This window comes from Muscardinus avellanarius (genome assembly GCF_963383645.1).
Source record: "Muscardinus avellanarius genome assembly, chromosome: 10".
In the NCBI taxonomy this organism is placed as follows: Eukaryota; Metazoa; Chordata; class Mammalia; order Rodentia; family Gliridae; genus Muscardinus; species Muscardinus avellanarius.
In genome coordinates, this window is record NC_137796.1 from 68,375,013 (window position 1) to 68,395,747 (window position 20,735).

The 20,735-nt window shown below is 39.0% G+C and overlaps 1 protein-coding gene and 1 pseudogene across 2 annotated transcripts; both read left to right on the plus strand.

The window, feature by feature from the left end:
• Positions 1-5,960: 5,960 nt before the first annotated feature.
• On the plus strand, positions 5,961-6,875 carry LOC308268671 (vomeronasal type-1 receptor 4-like; the record flags this gene model as incomplete). Its single annotated transcript, XM_080703781.1, has 1 exon — positions 5,961-6,875. One exon carries the CDS (start codon positions 5,961-5,963, stop codon positions 6,873-6,875), a length of 915 nt encoding a protein of 304 aa, XP_080559907.1.
• A 10,673-nt stretch (positions 6,876-17,548) lies between these two features.
• On the plus strand, positions 17,549-17,983 carry LOC308268672 (microfibrillar-associated protein 1A-like; annotated as a pseudogene). Its single transcript has one exon. The product of its transcript is annotated as a microfibrillar-associated protein 1A-like (transcript).
• Positions 17,984-20,735: the final 2,752 nt, after the last annotated feature.

Genomic DNA, 20,735 nt, shown 5'->3' on the forward strand with positions numbered 1-20,735 from the left:
CATCAACTGTCCATATAATTTCTTTATATCTTCGGTGGATATCTTTACAGCTCAGAAATGAGTGAAGTTCAGCTTCATTCAAAACATTAATGATTCTTTTGGAATAAATATATATATTTATATTTATTCCAAATAAATATATATATATTGGTGGTACTGGGGTTCCTGGAAGCCCTTCTACCTCCGGGCTACACTCCCAGTACCTACATTTTTATACTTTTTTATTTGGACACAAGGTCTCTTAAGCCAGCGCGGCTGGGTTCAAACCTGCGCGATCCTCCTGTCTCTGTCTCCCAAGCACTGGGATTACAAGCGTGCGCCACCAAGCCTGGCATGGAAAATATATCTTTTTTTTTTTTTTTGGTGGTACTGGGGTTCCTGGAAGCCCTTCTATCTCCGGGCCACACTCCCAGACCTATTTTTACATTTTTATTTGGAAACAGGGTCTCCTAAGCCAGCGCGCGTGGCTGGCTTCGAACCTGCGTGATCCTCCTGTCTCTGCCTCCCAAGCGCAGGGATTACAAGCGTGGGCCACCACACCCGGCGAAAATATATCTTAAAGGAAGGGAGAAAGAAAATTTTCTTAGCATCTCTTGCTTCCAGCTCCTTAATGTTCGTGCTCTTTAGATTTGTTTAATCTCCCAGAATGTCCCATAAGGACATTGATTGGGCCAGGGTCATACAACTGACTTCCTATTTCTCAGCATTGGACTTCTATGCCTTCTGAGCCCCTCTCTTATTATCCTGTGCACCCCAAGAGTTCACAGAAAAGTTTTACTCCCCAGTCCTCCTAATTGATTCATTGGATTTGTTCGTGCAATTTGTAATTGTGTTTACTGACAGGTAATTGGGAAAAGGTAATTAAAAGTTACACTCAATCCCCCATGTAGATGCTGTTACAGAAATAGAATTGATTTGAAAACCAGAAGTCTGATGGGAAAGAGAACCAGGGAATAAAAAAACCTATAAGTCAAGGCTCAGTGTCTCTTCCCAGTCACAGGACAGTCTTGACTTCTCACAGTGGCACCCGGGGTGTGGAATCACAGAGTACACAGGTGAGCACCTTTTCCTTTCATACCAAGCCTTGAGTAATGAGGCATAGAAAAGAGAGGGATATGACTCTGTTACTGGGTTTGGAAGAAAAAAACTTTAACAGGCTTTTACAAAAAATGGGGACTCCTTCCTGATAGGTGCAGAATGGACTGTTTTCCTCACCTATCCTGTTCAAATGTGATTTCTTCCTTGGTTGTTAGAGGTTCTCCATGGTATCAGCCCTACTGAATACCGACTGCTCCTCCTTTTCTTCCCTCCCACATTCTTTTCATTAAATATTGGTTGTCTTAAGATCATGCACAAAATTGATTTTGCATGCCTTCTTCGCAAAAATATTAACTACTTAAATAAATGGAATAAAAGTTTTTATCAAAAATGTATTTTCACACTTAACTAAAATGCCCTACATAATTAATAGGGAAAATGTGCATATTCAAGAACATGGAGCATGCTTGATTATTATGAGTAGCTTTTGTTTCCCTTTGGACTCTGAATAAAAGTTGATGTGGAAAATTGGACCATAAGGAGTCAGTTATGTAGTGGAGGAAAGCTTTTAGGCCACCCTTCAGGGGTTACCTATGAAACCACAGTTATGGTTATTCTTAGCACCTTGCAACTTTTCAGAATCCTGAAAATAATTATCAACTGAAACCCAAATGCAGAAAGCTAATCATTGGCTATTACTCATTCCTGTTGGGTTCTGAATTTAAAGAGTTTTAGGATATGTGCCTATTCAGGAAGGAATGTGAGTGGGAGTCCAGGTCACATACAGACACCCAAAACACAGTATAACCTCTTTTGTATAGCAACGGAAAACTTGCAGGTCATCCTGATGTAAGTAACCTGGAAAGACATGTGCCAGGCTCACAGCCCACATGACCCGGGCTCCTGTGAGGAGTGCAGATAATAGAGCTCAGCAGCAAGCTGTTCCTAGAGCTGCCATCTCTGAAGGTGTTTTTCTGTCTGAATCCACTCTGCTTCTGAAACTGTCTTGACCTCAGAGCTCAGAGACAGGTTTCTGGCTTAAAAATATACCCATATGCAAATTGTATATTGATAAGTCTCTTTTGAGGTTCCTCTCATTTTAATTGTGTTCAATTGCTGGTCTGCACTTAGGTCAGTTTTTCTACTGTGGTGTTGAAGGATGTTACATCTACTAACTCAAAATCTGTACTTTCCTTTCTCATTTAAGTTTCTCTCTTTACAGATTCCTTTTCTCATTATTTGTATAAATTGTTTGCTATTTTCTATAAACTGAAAAAATAATTGACCACAAATACATTTTTATCAGAAAACGTTATTCTTTTGTGCTTTCTATATTTAAAAGCATATCTATAATTCAGCTGTCCTTATTTTCCATAATTGTACCATGTTTCAATGGTTTTGCTTATTCTTTGATATGGCTTATATTCTCTCCTTCTTTCTTCAGCTCTGCTTCGAGTTAGTTGGCTGGGTCACTATTTTTAGCTATACCCTCTGCATTTGCTCATTACATGATACTTAGTCATAGGAAATTTTTTAAATTAGTGTGTGATCATATACTAAACTTCTATGACTAGAAAGTTTGAAAAATGAGAAGTCATTTGGAGTGGTTTTCTAGATTTTCAATCTTTATATAAATTTATTCATGACACGATGATGAAGAAATGTTCCTAAGTTGAATTTCTCTCTCTCTCTCTCTCTCTCTCTCTCTCTCTCTCTCTATATATATATATATATATATATATATATATGTGTGTGTGTGTGTGTGTGTGTGTGTGTGTGTGTGTGTATGTATGTGGTTGGTTCCTTAAGGATAAAGTTGTATTTTTTATAATTCCCTTACAGGCTGTACTGTATTTCTTTGATCTGATCTTCTCTCCCTAGTGAAGACTTTATATCTTCATTTTTTCAGGGACACAGATAGTATAACACATGGCAGCAGATGATGACAGATAGCATATTATGTTGGGACTCTCAATCCAGACCAACACTGCTGACTCATGACATTATGTGGAATGAGGTTATTGTTGCTCAAAGCAAATAAGACATGCTTAGAAACGAGATATTGTATCTCCTTAGGGGAAAATCAAGACCTAGAGAAGACAAAAATTTTCTACACTTATCTTCATAATGGCTGTCCTCATTTGCAGTTCCACCAACAATGTATATGGGTTCCTATTTCTCCACATCCTGTCCAGCCTCTATGATTTTTTGTATTCTTGATGATTGCCATTCTAACTGGAGTTAAATGAAATCTAGTTGTAGATTTGATTTGCATTTCTTGATTGCTAATGATGTTACAAATTCTTTTTATATATTTATTGTCCATTTTTATTTATTTTGAAAGTGTCTATTAAGTTCAATTGCCCATTTATTTATTGGGTTATTTCTTTTTTAATGTTACGTTTTTAAAACTCTATGACCCATCTATGCCATGCCTATGCATCTTTCAAGAGGAACAAAAGCCATAATATTATAATGATACATGTATATCCATGTTTATAGCAGTACAATTCACAATATCCAAGTTATGGAACCTGCCTAGGTATCCATTAACAGATGAATGGGTCATATAACTGTGGTATACACACACAATACAATTTTATTCAGTTATAAAAAATTATGTCATTTATAGGAAAATGGATGAAACTAGAGAATATTATGCTAAGTGAGATTTGCCAGTCTTAGAAAATGAATGGTTGTGTGTTTTCTCTCATATGTGAAAGCTAGTGGGAAACTGAATAACAAAACAGACCTCAGAAAAAGTAGGAGAGACTCCAGTGGAGCAATGAAGGGGGTTGAGGGAACATAGTAGGGGGACAGAGACATAATGAAGGGAACACTCTAAATAATGCTATGTACATATGTAAAATTATCAATATCAATTTTCCAGTAACATGTTTAGGAAGGGGGGGAGTGGGATGTAATCAAGAAAGGAACATATCAAGTGTTGGGTGCTTCCGTATTCCTATCACTTTATACCTTGTTGTGCTGTATAATTATAATGCACCAATAAAAATATAAAATAATCTTTCCTCCACTTAATTCAAAGAAATAAGAATTTAAATAAGGACTGATTTATTTCTGACATCAGTGGTATAAGCAATTTGATTAGTTTCAAAAGTTAAATATTCCCTATCATGTATTTATCTACTTTATCTTTCTCTAATATAATCCTAATCTCTTGATATGCCTGCACTGGTTGAAAAATGTTTGTGTAACTGGAGAAATTCTAAATTCTAATTTTGTATCTGAATACCTGTCCTGCACAGAGGAGTGGAATTGATTATTGCTATTAGTTAATCAAATTGTTTAAGGAAAAGTGTAAGTGTAAGGTGATTATTCATTAAGGAAAGAAATTTGATGAAAACCCTAAGACTAAGGGTTAAAAGTTGTAGTAGTTCCCATACTGTCTCCAGAAACTTAACAGGTTGGGACATGCTCTCTTAATAGTTCAGCTAGTCTGAGACAAATATTTAGTTTCATCCTATTACTTTTTTTTTACTAAAAATAATCTCTATAGGTTTGTACAGAGATCTGGATTTACTTGTCATGTGCAAGACACACATATGTCACCTGTCACTGTAGAGTTGTTTCACTACTTCTGAAAATACTTGTGAATGAGTGACTTTCTTTATTCCTCTGTCATTGTCATGGTCCAGGGGTCCAATAGCTCTATCATGACAGTCTCCTACCACACACTGCTCTCCCTAATGAACCTCAAACCACAGAAACTTTCCATATAACACTCTGGCCTGACAATTTCCTAACATTTCCTACAGACTGAAGTACAAGCTTATCTATATCTTTTATTCATGTGCCTCAGCCTATGTCATTCATATCTGGGTACCATAACTCTAGCACTATACTAATTCAGGAAAAAAAAGTGATCCTCATTTTTTAAAAATAAAATGCTCTTGTTACTTTTTGAGATTCTGGTAAAACCCACATAGCATACATTTGGAATCTTAACCATTTCTTCATTTACTGTCTTAATTTATCTTTATATATACATTATTCTAAAACTTATCTCCCAAACTTTTTCATTGCAAACCTGAATCTTTGCACCTATTCAGAAATAACTCACCCATATCTTACCACAGCCCCTAACATCTATCATTGTATTTTCTATATTTAAGGGTCATATATAACTCAAAGATTTGGAATTTATAGTATTTCTGACTTTCTTACTGAGCTTAAAGTAGTGTCCTCAAGGTTCATTTATATTGTACTATGTGTGAGAATCTTTTTTGGGGGAAAGGGGAGATGGTACAGAGGATTTAACACAGAGACATTCTACCTCCAAGCTATGCCCCCAGTCTTATTTTGTAAGTAGAGTCTCACTAAGTTATGGATGATATCAGAAAATAAATGAATAAATAAATATAATGTGATACATTATTACATACAAGGAAATATTATTAATTTTTAAAAAGGAAAGGATGTACACCTATAATCCCAGTACTTGAGAAGCTGAGACTGGAGGATCACAAGTTCACAGCCAGACCCATCTACTTAGTGAAGCCCCTGAAATTTAGTGACATTGATTAGAAGAAATTTTAAAACTTGAGAATATTAAAAATGTCTCAATCATGAAATTTCATCAGGTTCTTGGGTACAACTTAGTGGGAGAGTGCTTGTGTACCATGTGTGAGTCACTGTGTTGGATCTCAGCATCAAACTAAATAATTAAACTTCATTGGATGTACATATGTCCCACAGAAATCAACTTAAAATATTACTAATATAAACAAAAAACTTTTAGAAAATATTCATTTCTGAGAAAGATATGTAATGATAATGAAGTGATGAACATTTGCTTGAGCAAATGAATAAAAGTAATAAAAACTGGTTCATTTTTTTCCTTGGCCGTTGACCCTAAAAATTTTAATTAATTCACTTATTCATCTATACTAGGAAGGAGAATGGTTCCCAAGGAGTTCACATTAGGGATATTCTCCTTGTTCCAGAATGCAGTGGGGATCCTGGGAAATTCCTCACTTCTATTCCACTATTTTTTGACTGTATTGACTGGAAAGCATTTGATGCCCAAAGACCTGATTGTGAAGCACTTGACTTTAGCCAACTCCTTGGCTATTATCACAAGAGGAATTCCACAGACAATGATGGAGTTTGGGTTGCAATATCTCCTGGATGATGTAGCATGTAAACTTGCTGTCTACCTTTATCGAGTGGCCAGGGGCACTTCCATGCAAACCACATGCCTGCTCAGCTGCTTCCAAGCAATCACAATCAGCTCCAGCAACACCAGGTGGGTGAAACTTAAACACAGAGCCTCCAAGTATGTTGGTTCCTCCTGTTTAATCACCTGGCTTTTGCATCTGCTTGTAAACACCAGAATTCTCATGAGAGTCACTCGCCTTCGTAACAGCAGAAATGCAACTAATAGATTCAACTTTGGGTACTGCTCAGGAATTGTTTCTGGAACAATTGCAACCCCACTGTATTTCCTCATGCTCTCCATCACTGATGTCCTGTGTTTGGTTCTCATGGCCTGGGCAAGTGGTTCCATGGTGACCATTCTCCTCAGGCACAGGAGACAAGTAGCATATCTTCACAGTGCCCACCAGTCCCCTGGAGAATCCCCTGAGACCAAAGCTACCCAGACCATCCTGATCCTGGTGTGTACCTTTGTCTCTGTCTACTCAGCCTCTTCCATCCTGGTAATCTTTATAGCACTATTTGATAATCCAAGACTATGGGTTATAAGCATCGTTGCATTTGTAGAAATTTGTTTCCCTACATTTAGCCCTTTCATTCTTATCAGTAGTACCAAACTTGACTTTAGGTTATGTTTTTCCTACTGGAGGAAAAGGTAATTTTCTCTGAAACATGTCACAAGTTCTGGTGATTTAAATTTTATCCCTATTTAAAAGGCAACATTTATTAAATGTTTCCCAAAGGACCATATGTTAGAGGCTTGTTCATAATCTTGTGGCAATATTGAGAGCTGGTAGAACCTTTAAGAGGCGAGTTCTGGCAGAAGGAATTTGTGTCATTCAGGGCCAGTCCTTAAAGAGGATATTTGGAAACCAGCCCCTCATCTGTCTTTGCTTCCTGACCACCACAAGGTGAGCAGTTTTCTTTGAGAAGTGCGTTTTCCATGATAGAATGTGTTACTACAGACACAAAGCATTAGTGCAAACCAAGCATGCACCGGAACTTGAAACTGTGAGCTAAAATAAACCCATCCTTCTTTAACTTGTTTATCTTAGTTTTTTGTTATATCAATGGAAATTAACTATGACAAAAACATTTGAGCAAGTTTATGTGTATAAATGCTAAGAGCTAGTCTCATGTTAAGCATTATAAGATTAATATTTATTGTTCCTTTTATTTGTCCATTAGGACAAATAAATACTTTTCTATTATTAATGTGTATTTTTAAAAACATATAGGAAAGCCTCAGAGAGAGAAAGTGAGAGAGATTTTCTAACAGTGCAGAGAAATGGTAGCTCCTAACTATGACCTTTAATTTCCTCATCTTGTTCCTGCCTGATTTATCTTCTCTTGACAATGTGAATTTTTTACATTCATGTCTCAATGACTTTACTATAATAATAAGACCAATTTATTAGCATTGTTTCAATCTATGTATACAAACAAGTATATGCTTTCCATGTGGTGTGTTTTTAATAAATAAATTATGTTTCCTCCTCAAAAGTCTCAGCTCAAGACAGTCAGGACTCAGGAAATGCACTGGTGTACAAAATTTCTTTCCTAGGGATCCTTGGCTTTGAGCAAAGACTAGGTACTTAAGAGCTTTTGTTAGATGCTGCTGAGATTGTGGGGAGCATCTTGTTTTTATGTGAGGTGGAGCACCAAAACAAATGCTTAAAACTTTTGAATAGACTTCCGGGAAGATGGCGACCGAGAAAAGCGGGGCTTAAGAGTCCCGCTAACAACCAATCTCCATTACCACAAAAAGAGTGCCTTTCATAGCCAGAAAACACCATCACCAGAAAAACAAAAAAAACCACCAGGCTCCAGAGAGAAAGCGGACTGAGAACAGAGCTCAGGGCCACAGAGGAGACACACGTGCCCGAGGACGCGGCAGCAGCGCCATACTGCCGGCGGCAGCGGCGAACTCAACGGACGGCTACAGCAAGCCAGGTGAGCCGCTGCGGGACAGCCAGGCGGGATCTTTCGGCGCAGACAGCATTTAAAGCTCCCAGTGGCTGAGCTCAGCACATGCTGCAGGGATTCAGAGTGGAAATCAAAACCAGAGAAGAAAAAATACGCCAGCCTCATGGCCGAGGGCGTGGCAGAGGCGCCATATTGCCACCGGCGGCGGCAGCAGCAGTGAATTCACCGAGTCCAGTACAGCTACATCTGCGTACTCAAGAACAGTGAGTCAAATTGCGGGCCACAGAGGAGAAATCGCAGTATTGGGCCTCCTGGGACTTGACCCAGTGAGGGAGTGGTGGTGGCAGAGATATCACACCATAGGAGAACGTGCAACCTGGCACCCCCCATAGTTTAAAGCAGCCTCTATCGACTCCCTGGGTCGGAGACTCTGTGATACAACCCAGTAAAGGAGTAGTGGGGTCTGAGATAATACAGACTCGAGATCCAGAGCACCTTAAGTAAAGCCATAGTGACCCAAGGGAAGAACCCAGAGAAGGCACAAACCTCCGAAATCATGGGAAAGAGGAATAACACTGGAGTAATGAATGTGCACAACCCCACAACATCAGAACCTGATAAAACAGAAAATCAGAGATTTCTAGAAGATCAAATCAGGAAAATAACTGTAGAAATAATAGAGGTGCTTCGAAAAGAACTCAGAGAGAGCCAAAAAGAGATAAAGGATGCAATTAATGAAGTAAAGGCCTCAATTCAAAGCACAAACAACCGATTAGACCACATGGGGAACAGAATCTCGCTCTTAGAAGATGAGCAATCCAAAAATGAATGCATAGTTTCTAATCTAGAAAAAAATATCCAACAGCAGGAATCTGACATTGAAGAAATATGGGCCCATCTTAAGAGAGCTAACCTAAGAATAATTGGAATAGAGGAGGGAAAAGAAAGTGATACCAAAGGGATCAACAATCTCTTCAAGGAAGTAATAGCAGAAAATTTTCCAAATATAGAGCAAGAGGTTGATACACAGATCCAGGAAACTTATAGAACTCCCTTTAGACAGGATCGGAGAAGAGGATCCCCACGCCATATAATTGTCAAAATGACCAATGTAGAAGCCAAGCAGAGAATCTTAAAGGCAACAAAAACAAAGGGCCAAGTGACATTCAGAGGCAAACCAATTAGAATCACTCCAGACTTCCCAAACCAAGTCATGAGAGCCAGAAGGGCTTGGAGTAACATATTCCAAACTCTGAAAGAAAACAACTTCCAGCCAAAAATTTCCTATCCAGCAAAACTTTCTATCAAATTAGATGGAGAAATAAGAAGCTTCCATGACAAACAGAAACTGAAGGAATTTATGTCTTCAAAACCAGCGCTAGAGAAAATACTCAAAGAGATTAACTACAAAGAAGAAATAGGTAACACTCACCAGAACCAGAGAAACAAGAGTTTCCATCCAACAGACAACTAAGATTGGTTATCTGTGGAGATTCATTATTTATGTTAGTCTTTTACCTATCTCTAAGTTGTATTGTTTGCCTTTATTGTTGTTAATTTTTAGGATTTCTAGTTGGAATATTAATATACCTTCAGATATAGCATTTGGAAATATTTTATCCAATTCTATTAGTAACTTTTAACTGTTTACATTGTCTTTGGATATACAATATTTTCTTTTATTTTTTAGGGAGTTTGTATATTCTTCTGTTGCCTGTGCCATTGAAATCATATCCAAGAAATCACTGCCAATTTCAATGTTGTGAGGTTTTATGACCCAGATTTTCTCCTAAAAGTTTATAGTCTTAAGATTTATATTTAGGTCTTTTATCTATTTTGAGTTAATACTTGTATATGGGATTAGGTAAAGGTCCAATTTTATTCTTTTCCATGTAATTATTATTTTTTAACAATATTTAGTTAAAAGATTATTATTTCCACCACCAAATGTTCGTGGAAACCTTGTCAAAAATAACTTGACAACATAGGGAAGAATTTAGCTCTAGGCTTGTATTTAACTCTAATGGTCTATATATCTGCCTTTAGAACAGTACTAACTGTTTCGATTATTGTAGCTTTATATGGTTTGAAATCAGAAAATATATATCTGCTAGCTTTGTTCTTTTTCAAGATCGTTTTGGGTATCTAGAATTCATATTCCATATTAGGATAGATTTTTTTCTGAAAAATAAATATATAAATATATGATAGTTTCACCTAAAAAAACAGAAAAAAATATGCTCTAGTAAGAAAGAAAGCAAAAAGAAATATTGAAATGCTATCTTTAAATCATCAAACGCTTGGTATCAGACAAATGAAACTGTTATGTGAGATTATCATTTTTAATTTTGGATAAATTGCTATAATACTAGATGTCAACCACTAAGCCAAGCATGGGAAGGAGGGATGGGGAGAGAATGGGGTGGGGATCGGGTGGGGGCTGACTGGGCGATGTGTGCATGTATGTCTACAAAAGTTTGTATCCCACTATGATGTATGAATACAGTGCACCAATAAAATAAAATTAAAAAAAAAAAAAAACTTTTGAATAATAAAAGCTTGTCCTAAGTCATCATCATGCCTCTGAACTAGATAGAAATTAATTCATTGATTGGTTGTTAAAACTGTAAATTGTGCCAGGCATGGTGGCACACATTTGTAATCCCAGTACTTGGGAGACTGAAGCAGGAGGATCATAGGTTTAAGGCCAGCCTTAGCTACTTAGTGAGCCCTCCACAACTTAGTGAGACAGTGTTTCAAAAATAAAGAATTAAAAATAGTCTGGGCGTGGTGGCGCACCCTTGTAATCCCTGCGCTTGGGAGGCGGAGACAGGCAGATCCCACAGGTTCGTAGTCAGCCTCGCTGGCTTAAGAGACCCTGTTTCCAAATAAATAAAAAATACAAAATAGGTCTGGGAGTGTAACCCAGAGTTAGAAGGGCTTCCAGGAACCCCAGTACCACTGAAAAAAAAATTAAAAATAGGACTGGGGGTGTAGCTCAGAAGTAGAATGTCCCTGGATCCTATCCCCAGTACTGCAAAAATATATGTAAATTGTACTCATATCAGAAAATTGCTTGTATATCTTTAGAAAGACATACCCATCATCCAGTCTATTCCTTCAAATAATTTGATGCGTTCCCCAGGATATATTCACAAGAGATCCCACAGAAGCCTCATTCATAATGGCTCTGGATAGGAGACCACCCATAAACTGTCCATTTAACCTGTTTGTATGCCTGCAGTGGAGTTCTCTACAGCTCAAGAATAAATGAACTTCAGCCACACACAAAATGTTAATAAAGTTTTGGAAAATCTTGGTTGAAGAATAGGAAATAGGAAAGTTATACAGTATCTCCCTCTTCTAAGTCCTGAATGCTGGTGTTATTCAAAATTGTGGAATTTCCCCAGAATGTCACGTTTGGAAAGGCCCTTCCTTTGCACCCAAACTCTGACAAAGCCATGGAACGGGCATTTTGTTTCTCTGTACTTCTGTGCCCCTCCCTGTGTTATCTTGTGTACCTTGTGGGTGGCAGAAAAGTTTTCCTCCCCAATCTTTCTAAGTACTTCTTTAGATTTCTTCATGCAATGGTAATTATGTTTACTGACAGGCAATTGGGAAATAGTAATTAAAAGTTACACTCAATCCCCCATGTAGATGCTGTCACAGAAATAGAGTCAATTTGATAATCAGAAATCTGGTCGGAGGGGGACTAATAGTGAATAGCAAACCTATGAGTCAGGATTCAGTGTCTTATACCAATCTCAGGACAGGCTCAACCTATCACAGTGGCACTCACATTGTGGAATTACAGGACACATAGGTGAGAACCTTGATCTTTCAAACCAAGGCTGGGGTCATCAGGCGATGGAGGGAATGTGACTTGTTGCTGGGGTTGGAAAACCTGAGCAGGCGATCTCAGAAAATAGCAGCTCTTTCCTGTTAGGTGCAGAATGGACAGTGTTCTCCCCACCTACCCCGTTCAAATGTGATTCCTTTTATTAGCTGCTAGGGTTCTCTTGATATCAGTCTTTTGAAGGCTAAACGTTCCTCCTTTCCTTCCTTGGTGTGTGTGTGTGTGTGTGTGTGTGTGTGTGTGTGTGTGTGTGTGTGATGGGAATTGAACCTAGGGTATTCTACCTCTAGCTACACCCTCAGCCCTATTTTATTTTAGAAATAGATTTGCATTAAGTTGCTGAGGGTCCTCTTTAAGATGTGAGACAGGCCTTGAAACTGCAATCCACCTGTCCCTGTCTCCCAAATATGGTGATTGCAATGAGGCAGAATGCTCAGCTCCACCTTCTTTTGATTAAATATTGGCTGTCTTAAAATCTATGCACAAAAGGGATGTTAATGTCTATTTCTCAAAAAATTAATTATCCAGCAATACCACTTCTGAATATCTAACCAACAGAATGGCTTCCTAGACATGGAATATTCTTTGTGTTGATTTATTAATGGCAAGATGATGATTAAATGTTCCTCAGTTGAATTTAGGACAAGTCTCTCCACCTCAGACTGCGTCTGTCTGTCTGTCTGTCTGTCTGTCTCTGGCTTCCTAAGGATTTAGTTGGTGAGTTTACCAACAGTTATATATCCTAGACGTTACTATAATTTGGTTCCAGATTGCATGTCTGCCTTGTATATGTTCTCTCTGTAGTGAGTTTCTACAAGTCTTCATTTTCCAGAGCCACAAACATGCTAGTAGGCTATGTCAGATAACACAGTATGTGGGGGACCCTCAATTCAGGCCAGCACTCCTGATTCATGACACTGAGAAATATAATTATTATTGATCTTAGAAAACAGGGCATAGCTGGGCGTGGTGGCGCACACTAGTAATCTCGGCATTTTGGCATGTTGAGACAGGAGGTTTGTGGTTCAAGTGAAGCCCTTTACAACTCAGTGAGACCCTGTTTCAAAAAAATAAAGAAGCCGGGTGTGGTGGCGCTCGCTTGTAATCCCCGCGCTTGGGAGGCTGAGATAGGAGGATCGCGCAGGTTCGAAGCCAGCCTCAGCTGGCTTAAGAGACCCTGTTTTCAGATAAAATATAAAATAGGTCTGGGAGTATAGCCTGGAGGTAGAAGGCCCCTGGGTTACATCTCCAGTACTATCAAGAAAGAAAGAAAGAAAGAAAGAAAGAAAGAAAGAAAGAAAGAATACAAAATAGGGCTGGAGATGTAGCTTGGAGGTACAATGCTTCCCCAGTACTGCAAAAGAAGAAGGAGAAGGAGGAGGAGGAGGAGGAGGAGGAGGAGGAGGAGGAGGAGGAGGAGGAGGAGGAGGAGGAGGAGGGAAAGAAAAAAAGAAAACATGGCATATTTGGAAACCTGGTATTTTGTCTCCATAGAGAAAAAACCAAAAGCTAGAGAAAGACAACACCATCTTTCCTCCCTCTTATGTGAGGAAAAATAAGAATTTAAAGGACTAAGTTACTCCTGACATCAGTGTATTAAGCATTTCATCAGTTTCAAAGTTGAAATATTTCCTATCTTGTTTTCTTTTGGTACTGGGGACTAAACCCACTGGGATTCTACTTCTGAGCTACACCATCAGTCCTAGTTTTTGTTTGTTAATTTTTGTTTCTGTGTGTGTATGTGTGTTATTTTGAAAAAGGGTCTTACTAGGTTGCTCAGAGTCTCACTAATTTGCTGAGGGTGCCCTCTAACTTGTGATCCATCTGTTTCAGACTTCTAAGAACTGGGATTACATGCATGTGCCACTGTGCCCAGCTCTCTCTTGTTTTATTTTTTACTAATTTATCTTTCTCTAATATAATTTTGTCCTAAGTCTCTGGATACATGTTTATTCTTTCCATATATCTATTTAGAAATATTTGTGCTTCTTGAGATGTGAGACTATAATGTATCAATAAAAGTATATTAAAACATAAAGAAATATTTGTGCTTCTGGGGAAGTTTAAAACTCTATATTTGCATTTGAGTAGTTAAGGTTACAGGAAGGACTACAATGCATATTTTATGTATTTGTGCATTGTAATCATACATTCTGACGAAGTTCAGGGTGATAGGGACATACATGCACACAGCATGCACTGAGCCCTCCTCAAGTTCTCACCTCGCTCCTTTTTCCTCCCCACCTTCCTGTGCATGACACCGTGGTTGGCATTGATAAGTCTGTGTATGTACATGATGCCCATTGAAGTATTTGCCTCTTCAAGTCTTCTTCCCCAACTCCTTTGCCTCCCTCAGTTAGGTCCCCTCCTTCATTTCACTAAGGTTTCTCCTCCTTGGTCTGGAGTTCCTTCTGTATCGCAATTTCTCCGTAGCTTCTACATATGAAGAAAAACATCTGACCACTCTTTTTTTTACTGACTAATCTCAGAATAGTAATTTCCATTTCCATCCATTTCCCTGCAACTGATATAATTTTGTTCTTCTTTATGGCAGAGTAGAAGTCCATTGTGTATACCAATACCTATCTGAGGGTCCTCAGAGGAATGGAAATGAACATACCATATGACCCAGCTGTACCACTTCTGGGCATCTACTCCAAATAATTGAAACTAGACTACCATAGTAAGGCATGTATATCTTCACTTATAGCTATACAATTCATAATTGCCAAATGATGAAACCAGCTGAGATGCTCACTAGCAGATAGAATGCATTATTGATACCAACTAATCCAATTATTTTGAGAATGGTGAAAGCATAAGGTTTATCAACTAAGAAACAAAGAATCTGATGAAAACCGGAGGACTAAGAGTTCAAAGTTGTAGTAGTTCTCTCACTCAAACACACCCAAATACCAGATATATTGGGACCATGGCAAGCTCTTCTGGTAGTTCGACTAGTCTGAGAAAAGATATTTAGTGTCAGGGCCTGCTGAGAAAAGATATTTAGTGTCAGGGCCTGCTCGGCTAGACCGGGATGGGGTGGTGGCTCAAGATGGCGCCTAGACATGTTGCCAAGTCACGAGGCTCACGAGGCTGGCGGTGCCCTGAGCCTGCGCAGTGAGCCCTATCAGGTGCTCTACGGATGATCAGTGACACAGCGCCTCGTGCTACCACCAGCCCGCCTATGAGAGGGTTAGAAATGTGCATGCCCTAGCTGTGGGAAGCTTGGGGTTGGTGGAGTGATGAGGGAGGGGTTATGAGACTGATATATATTTGCCTGCTGTATGCATTGAAGGGGAAGCATCAAAGAGGAAGCATCATCAACAGACTCGGCGTTTGTGTGTTCTTTCCCGGGGCTCTGCAGGACAGAGCCTTAGGGACGCGACAATTTAGTTTCATTTTATTGCTCTTTTTGATTTACTTGTCATATGCAGGACATACTGATGTCACCTGTTTCTAGAGTTAGTCCCCTCCACTTCTAAAAGATACTCATTTATATGAGTGGATTTCTCTATCCCTGCTGTTATTGCATTGGTACAGGGTTTCAATAACTCTCACGTGACAGTCTAGTAGGCACTGCTCTCACTAGATGAACCTCAAACCATGAAAACTTTCTATATAACACTCTGGCTTAACACTTTCCTAATGTCTTCCTGCAGACAGAAATAGAAGTTCATTTATACCTTTCATCTGTGTGCCTAAATCTGTGTCATTCCTATTTGGTCATCAACATTGTAGCTCTATACTGATGCAACAGAGCCAGCACCCCTCACTCATTAATTATATGCCAGTTGACTTTTGAAATTGTGGTAAAATTCACATTGCAAGCATTTTTTATCTTAACCATTTTTAAGTATACAGTTCAGTAGAGTTAAGAATATTCATTGTTCTACAAGTTATCTCCAGAACTTTTTCAGTGCAAACCCGTACTGCATCAAACTTGTACTCATTCACAACAATCACCGACCATTCTCTCTCTGCAGCCCTTGGCACCCATGATTCTAGTTTCTATATGTTTAGGTCTAACTATTCTATATATTGTGACTAGGTGGAATCATGCAATATTAATTGCTTTCTTGTTGAACTTAGAGCACCTCTAAAACACTTCTTGTCAGCTACTTGTTTGTATTGTTTGGAGAAAATGTACTCAAGGCTTGTGCCCAGTTTAAAATTTAGTGCTTTTTTTCAAGCTGTAGGGGCTTTTAACATCTTCTAAACATTAACCTCTTATCAGATATATGATTTACTAATATTCTCTTCAACTTCTTATGTTACATTTTGAATTCTAGTTTGAATGAATTTCAGAAATGCCTTGTTTTAAAATTATATTTATAAATTCATTAAAATTAGCCTCAGCGACTTAGTGAGGTGCTCCTGTTTCAAAATAAAGAATAAAAAGTAGGGCTGAGAGCCGGCATGGTGGTGCATGCTTGTAATCCCAGTACTTAGGGGGCTGAGATAAGAGGATCACAGGTTTGTGGCCAGCCTCAGCTACTTAGTGAGGCCCTCCACAACTCTGTTTCAAAATAAAGAATAAAAAATAGGGCTGTGGGTGTAGCTTAGAGGTAGCATGCCCCTGGGTTCTAGCCCTGGTACCCCCCCCCCCAAATAGGGTTCCCGGGTTGGCAGTGCATGCTTGTATTCATAGCATTCTGGAGACTGAAATAGGAGGATCACAGTTCAAATACAACATCAGCTACTAAGTGAGGCCCTTTGCAACTCAGTGAGACCTGTTTCAAAAATAAAAAAATAGGGCTGGGGGTGAGCTCAGAGATAGAATGCCCCTGGGTTTCATCCTCAGTACTGCAGAAAAAAAATAGGGTTGTACCGAAAAGAAAAAGTTATCTAATGTGCAAAATTAGTGAGAATATATATACTTATTGGTATAATGTTATTTACCAATTGATAACATGATATGACTTCACTTTTTTAATCATTTCTTTTTCATTCTAAGATAGTGTGCTTTGTTCAAAGAACAACATATTTTTACTTTTATTCGTATGATTTAAAATTAATTTCAAATGCATATGCAGAAAGTACAGTCCAATAATTTAATTCCTGTTGTATAAGTTTGAGAAGCACACTGTTTACATCAATAATCACTGACTTAGTTATTTGAATTTAAGAAATTGCATAACCAGACTTGAAAAAATAATTTTCTCTTTAGAAACATTTTGCTTTGCTGTTAATTTCATATCATATATATTACAGGATAACAATTTTGCACAACTGCAATTTTTATAACTAATGTAGTTACTTTCTCTGACTAGTGCCCTGCTTCAAAATCTTGGTTTGGAACAATTCTTGCATCCTATCAAATATTTTAATCAATGGTCATTAAACAAATGTAATCGGTTGATCTTTATTACATGTATGAGATTTGTATCCTATTTTTAAGCAAAATGAAGCTATAACAGTAATCCTTTCTTTAAAAAAAGACTGTTAAATAGTGATAACAATCAACAAAGCATTAAATATGACATGAAAATTTGAATTAATGGACAGAAAATTTAAATCATGAGAAAAATGTCTCAATCATGAAGCTTCATGCTTGAAAAGGAGAAAGCAGAAATCGAACGCATGCGAAACCTGACTGAGGAAGAGAGGTGAGCTGAGCTTCGGGCGAACGGCAAAGTCATCACCAACAAAGCCGTCAAGGGCAAATACAAGTTTCTGCAGAAGTATTATCACCAGGGCGCCTTCTTCATGGATGAGGATGAAGAAGTATACAAGAGAGACTTCAGCGTGCCTACCCTGGAGGATCACTTCAACAAAACCATTCTTCCTAAAGTCATGCAGGTCAAGAACTTCGGAAGTTCTGGTTGCACCAAATACACCCACCTCGTGGATCAGGACACCACCTCCTTCGACTCGGCATGGGGCCAAGAGAGCGCCCAAAACACAAAATTCTTCAAACGAAAGGCAGCTGGAGTACGAGATGTATTTGAGCGGCTATCTGCCAAAAAGCGGAAAACTACCTAGGCTCAACTACTCATCCACCTGTGGACACGAGGGGAATCTCAGCATCTGGTCCTTGAATTCCATCGTCGTCATTTACATGGCCCCCTACCCGCCCTCCTGGACTTGAGGCTTACCTGTGTCTGTGGGGAGGCCAGTCTTCACAGGTGCTCTGTGAGGTCTGGACTCATGCTGAGAAACCCACGGGAAAGCACTCTCCAGTAGGCTAGCAACTCCTTACAACTCTAGAGAAACCTTGGGTTTCTCTGCCAAGGCTTCCCATGTTTTCTTGGGACTGTTCTGAGTTTCTTGATCCAGCTCTTTAGCTTGGATCAAAAATGTGGACTTGTAAATGGGTAATGCATTACTTCGACCTTGGGGGATAGTAGTATGCCAGGAAATCTAAGCTCATTGAAACCTGTTTTGCATCTCTGGTTGGAGCCAACTTTTTCTAAGTGAACACACCTTTTAATCCACTTATGTGCGTGTCAAGAAATTAAAGAATCACATAGCAGAAAAAAAAGGGGGTAGAGTGCTTGGCTAGCATATGTTAGAGGCTAGGTTCAATCCCAGCACCCACCCAAAAGAAACCTTCATTGAAGGTATATATGTTCCACTAAAATCAACATAAAATCTATACTAACATAACTAGAAACTTTTAGAAGATATTCATCAGTGGGAAACATGTAAATATGATGAAGTGATGAGCATTTGCTTTAAGTAACTTGAATAAAAGTAATACATCCTTGTCAATTTTATCTCCTGGGTTTGTTGACTCTAAAACATTTATTTATTACCAGGAAAGAGAATGACTCCAGAGCACTTGGCAGTGGGGATGTTCTTTTATTCAATTCTGCAGTGGAAATCCTTGGCAATTCCTCATTTCTATTTCATTGCTTTTTGACTGTATTGACTGGAAAGCATTTGATGTGCAAAGATCTGATTGTGAAGCACTTGACTTTTGCCAACTCCTTGGCAATTATCTTGAGAGTAATTCTGCAAACAATGATGGAGCTTTGATGGGGTGTGTCTATACAGCGCCTAAGAAGATTCGGCCTGAGCGGCCTACGGCCTAAGGCAAAACTTTAAGTAAAGTGATTCAGCAAAAACGGTCAAGATGGCGCCTGGAGGAAGCTAGGAAGGTGTGGTTTCCCCATTCACTATGGGTGGGGAGACTGAGCGGTTTTTCCCTTTCTACCTTTAAAGGAGCTTTCCGCACACGCTCATGTACTGGCCTGGGATTGGCTGTAAACTACATGCTAGTGATCTTTATCCCGGATAGGCTAGGCTATTTCTCATGGAAATTCCCCTCGTGGCTTGGTGCTATATAAAGAACTGCTTGAAGAGAAATAAATGAGATCTCGCTTGACTTGACTCCCGGCTCGTGGGTTTGTGTTCGAGTCGTCTGGTACTCATCATCTCGCCAAGCCCCGTCAGCTGTCGGGCAGGATACCCGACAGAGCTTGGGTTGCATATTTCCTGCATGATGTTGGATGCAAAGTTTTGCACATTTATCAAGTGGCTAGGAGGACTTCTCTGTATGCCACTTATCTCCCAAGCTGCTTCCAAGCAATCATGGCCAGCCCCAGCAACACCAGGTGGATCAAGTTTAAACACAAAGCTTCCAAGTCCACTAGTTCATCCTTTTAGTCAGCTGCCTTGTGCATCTGCTTCTAAAGATTGAAATTCTCCTAAGTGACTGGCCCTCATAACAGCAGATTTAAACTAATAGATCAACTTTGGTTTCTGCTCAGGGTTTATTTCTGACACAAGTGCTACTCTGCTGTATTTGCTCATGTTCTGCTTCACAAAAGGTGTGCAAAGTGGCTCCGTGGTGACCATCCTTCTTTGGCACAAGAAGCAAGTAGAGTATGTTCACAGTGTCCTTCACTCTCCTGGAGGGCTCCCCCGAGACCAGAGACCACCCCAAACACTTTGACTCTGGTGTACACCTTTGTTACTGTCTATTCAGTCTCTTCTGTATTGGTAGTTTGTATGACATTCTTTGAATATCCAAGGCACTGTGTGGTAAGCAATGTTGCATTGTAGAAACATGACTCCATACTTTTATCCCCTTCATTCTCATCAGTAAAACTAAATCTGCTTCCAGGTTCTAGCTCTCCTGCTGGGGAGAAAGGTGTGAAATATGACAAGTTCTGTTGGCATTAATAAATAAAAAACATATTTTATGTCAAAGTAATAAATAACAGTGAAATGTATTCTGTTCCACGCTGTGATTACAAATTAAACATTCGTTTGTGACCACAGCCTGGGTCTATTAGGTGACTTATATACCAATTTTTTCCAAGAGTGTACCTTAAACTTTGCAGTGAGCCCTAAACTGTGCTTCTAAACTTTGTTCGAGCAGTGAGACAATCAATGCAGAATGCACCCTAAGACTTTGTTTCTTTGTTGAAGCTCTGTTTCTGTCTGTACTACAGAATAGCCTATTGAGTAGCATTGTGAACCTAAGCCCTCCCCAAATCAGGGTAAGGGGCAGAATCCGGTTAGGGATAAAAGTTGAGCAGACTGCCTGCCTGGTGTACTTGCTTAACTGACTTTTTGTCAATCGCACAACCTTCGGCAGAAGTAAACTGCCTTGCCAAAGTACTTTCTACATTATGCATTTTTGTGGCTTCTCTAGTCTGTTTCTAATAGTGGCTTGTGGTTTCTTATAGTCATATGTTCCTTCATCTATTACATAAGGCTAAGGTTCATGGTGGCTAAGGCATTATTTGGTAACTCAATGGAGTCTTATAGAAGACACACACAGTCA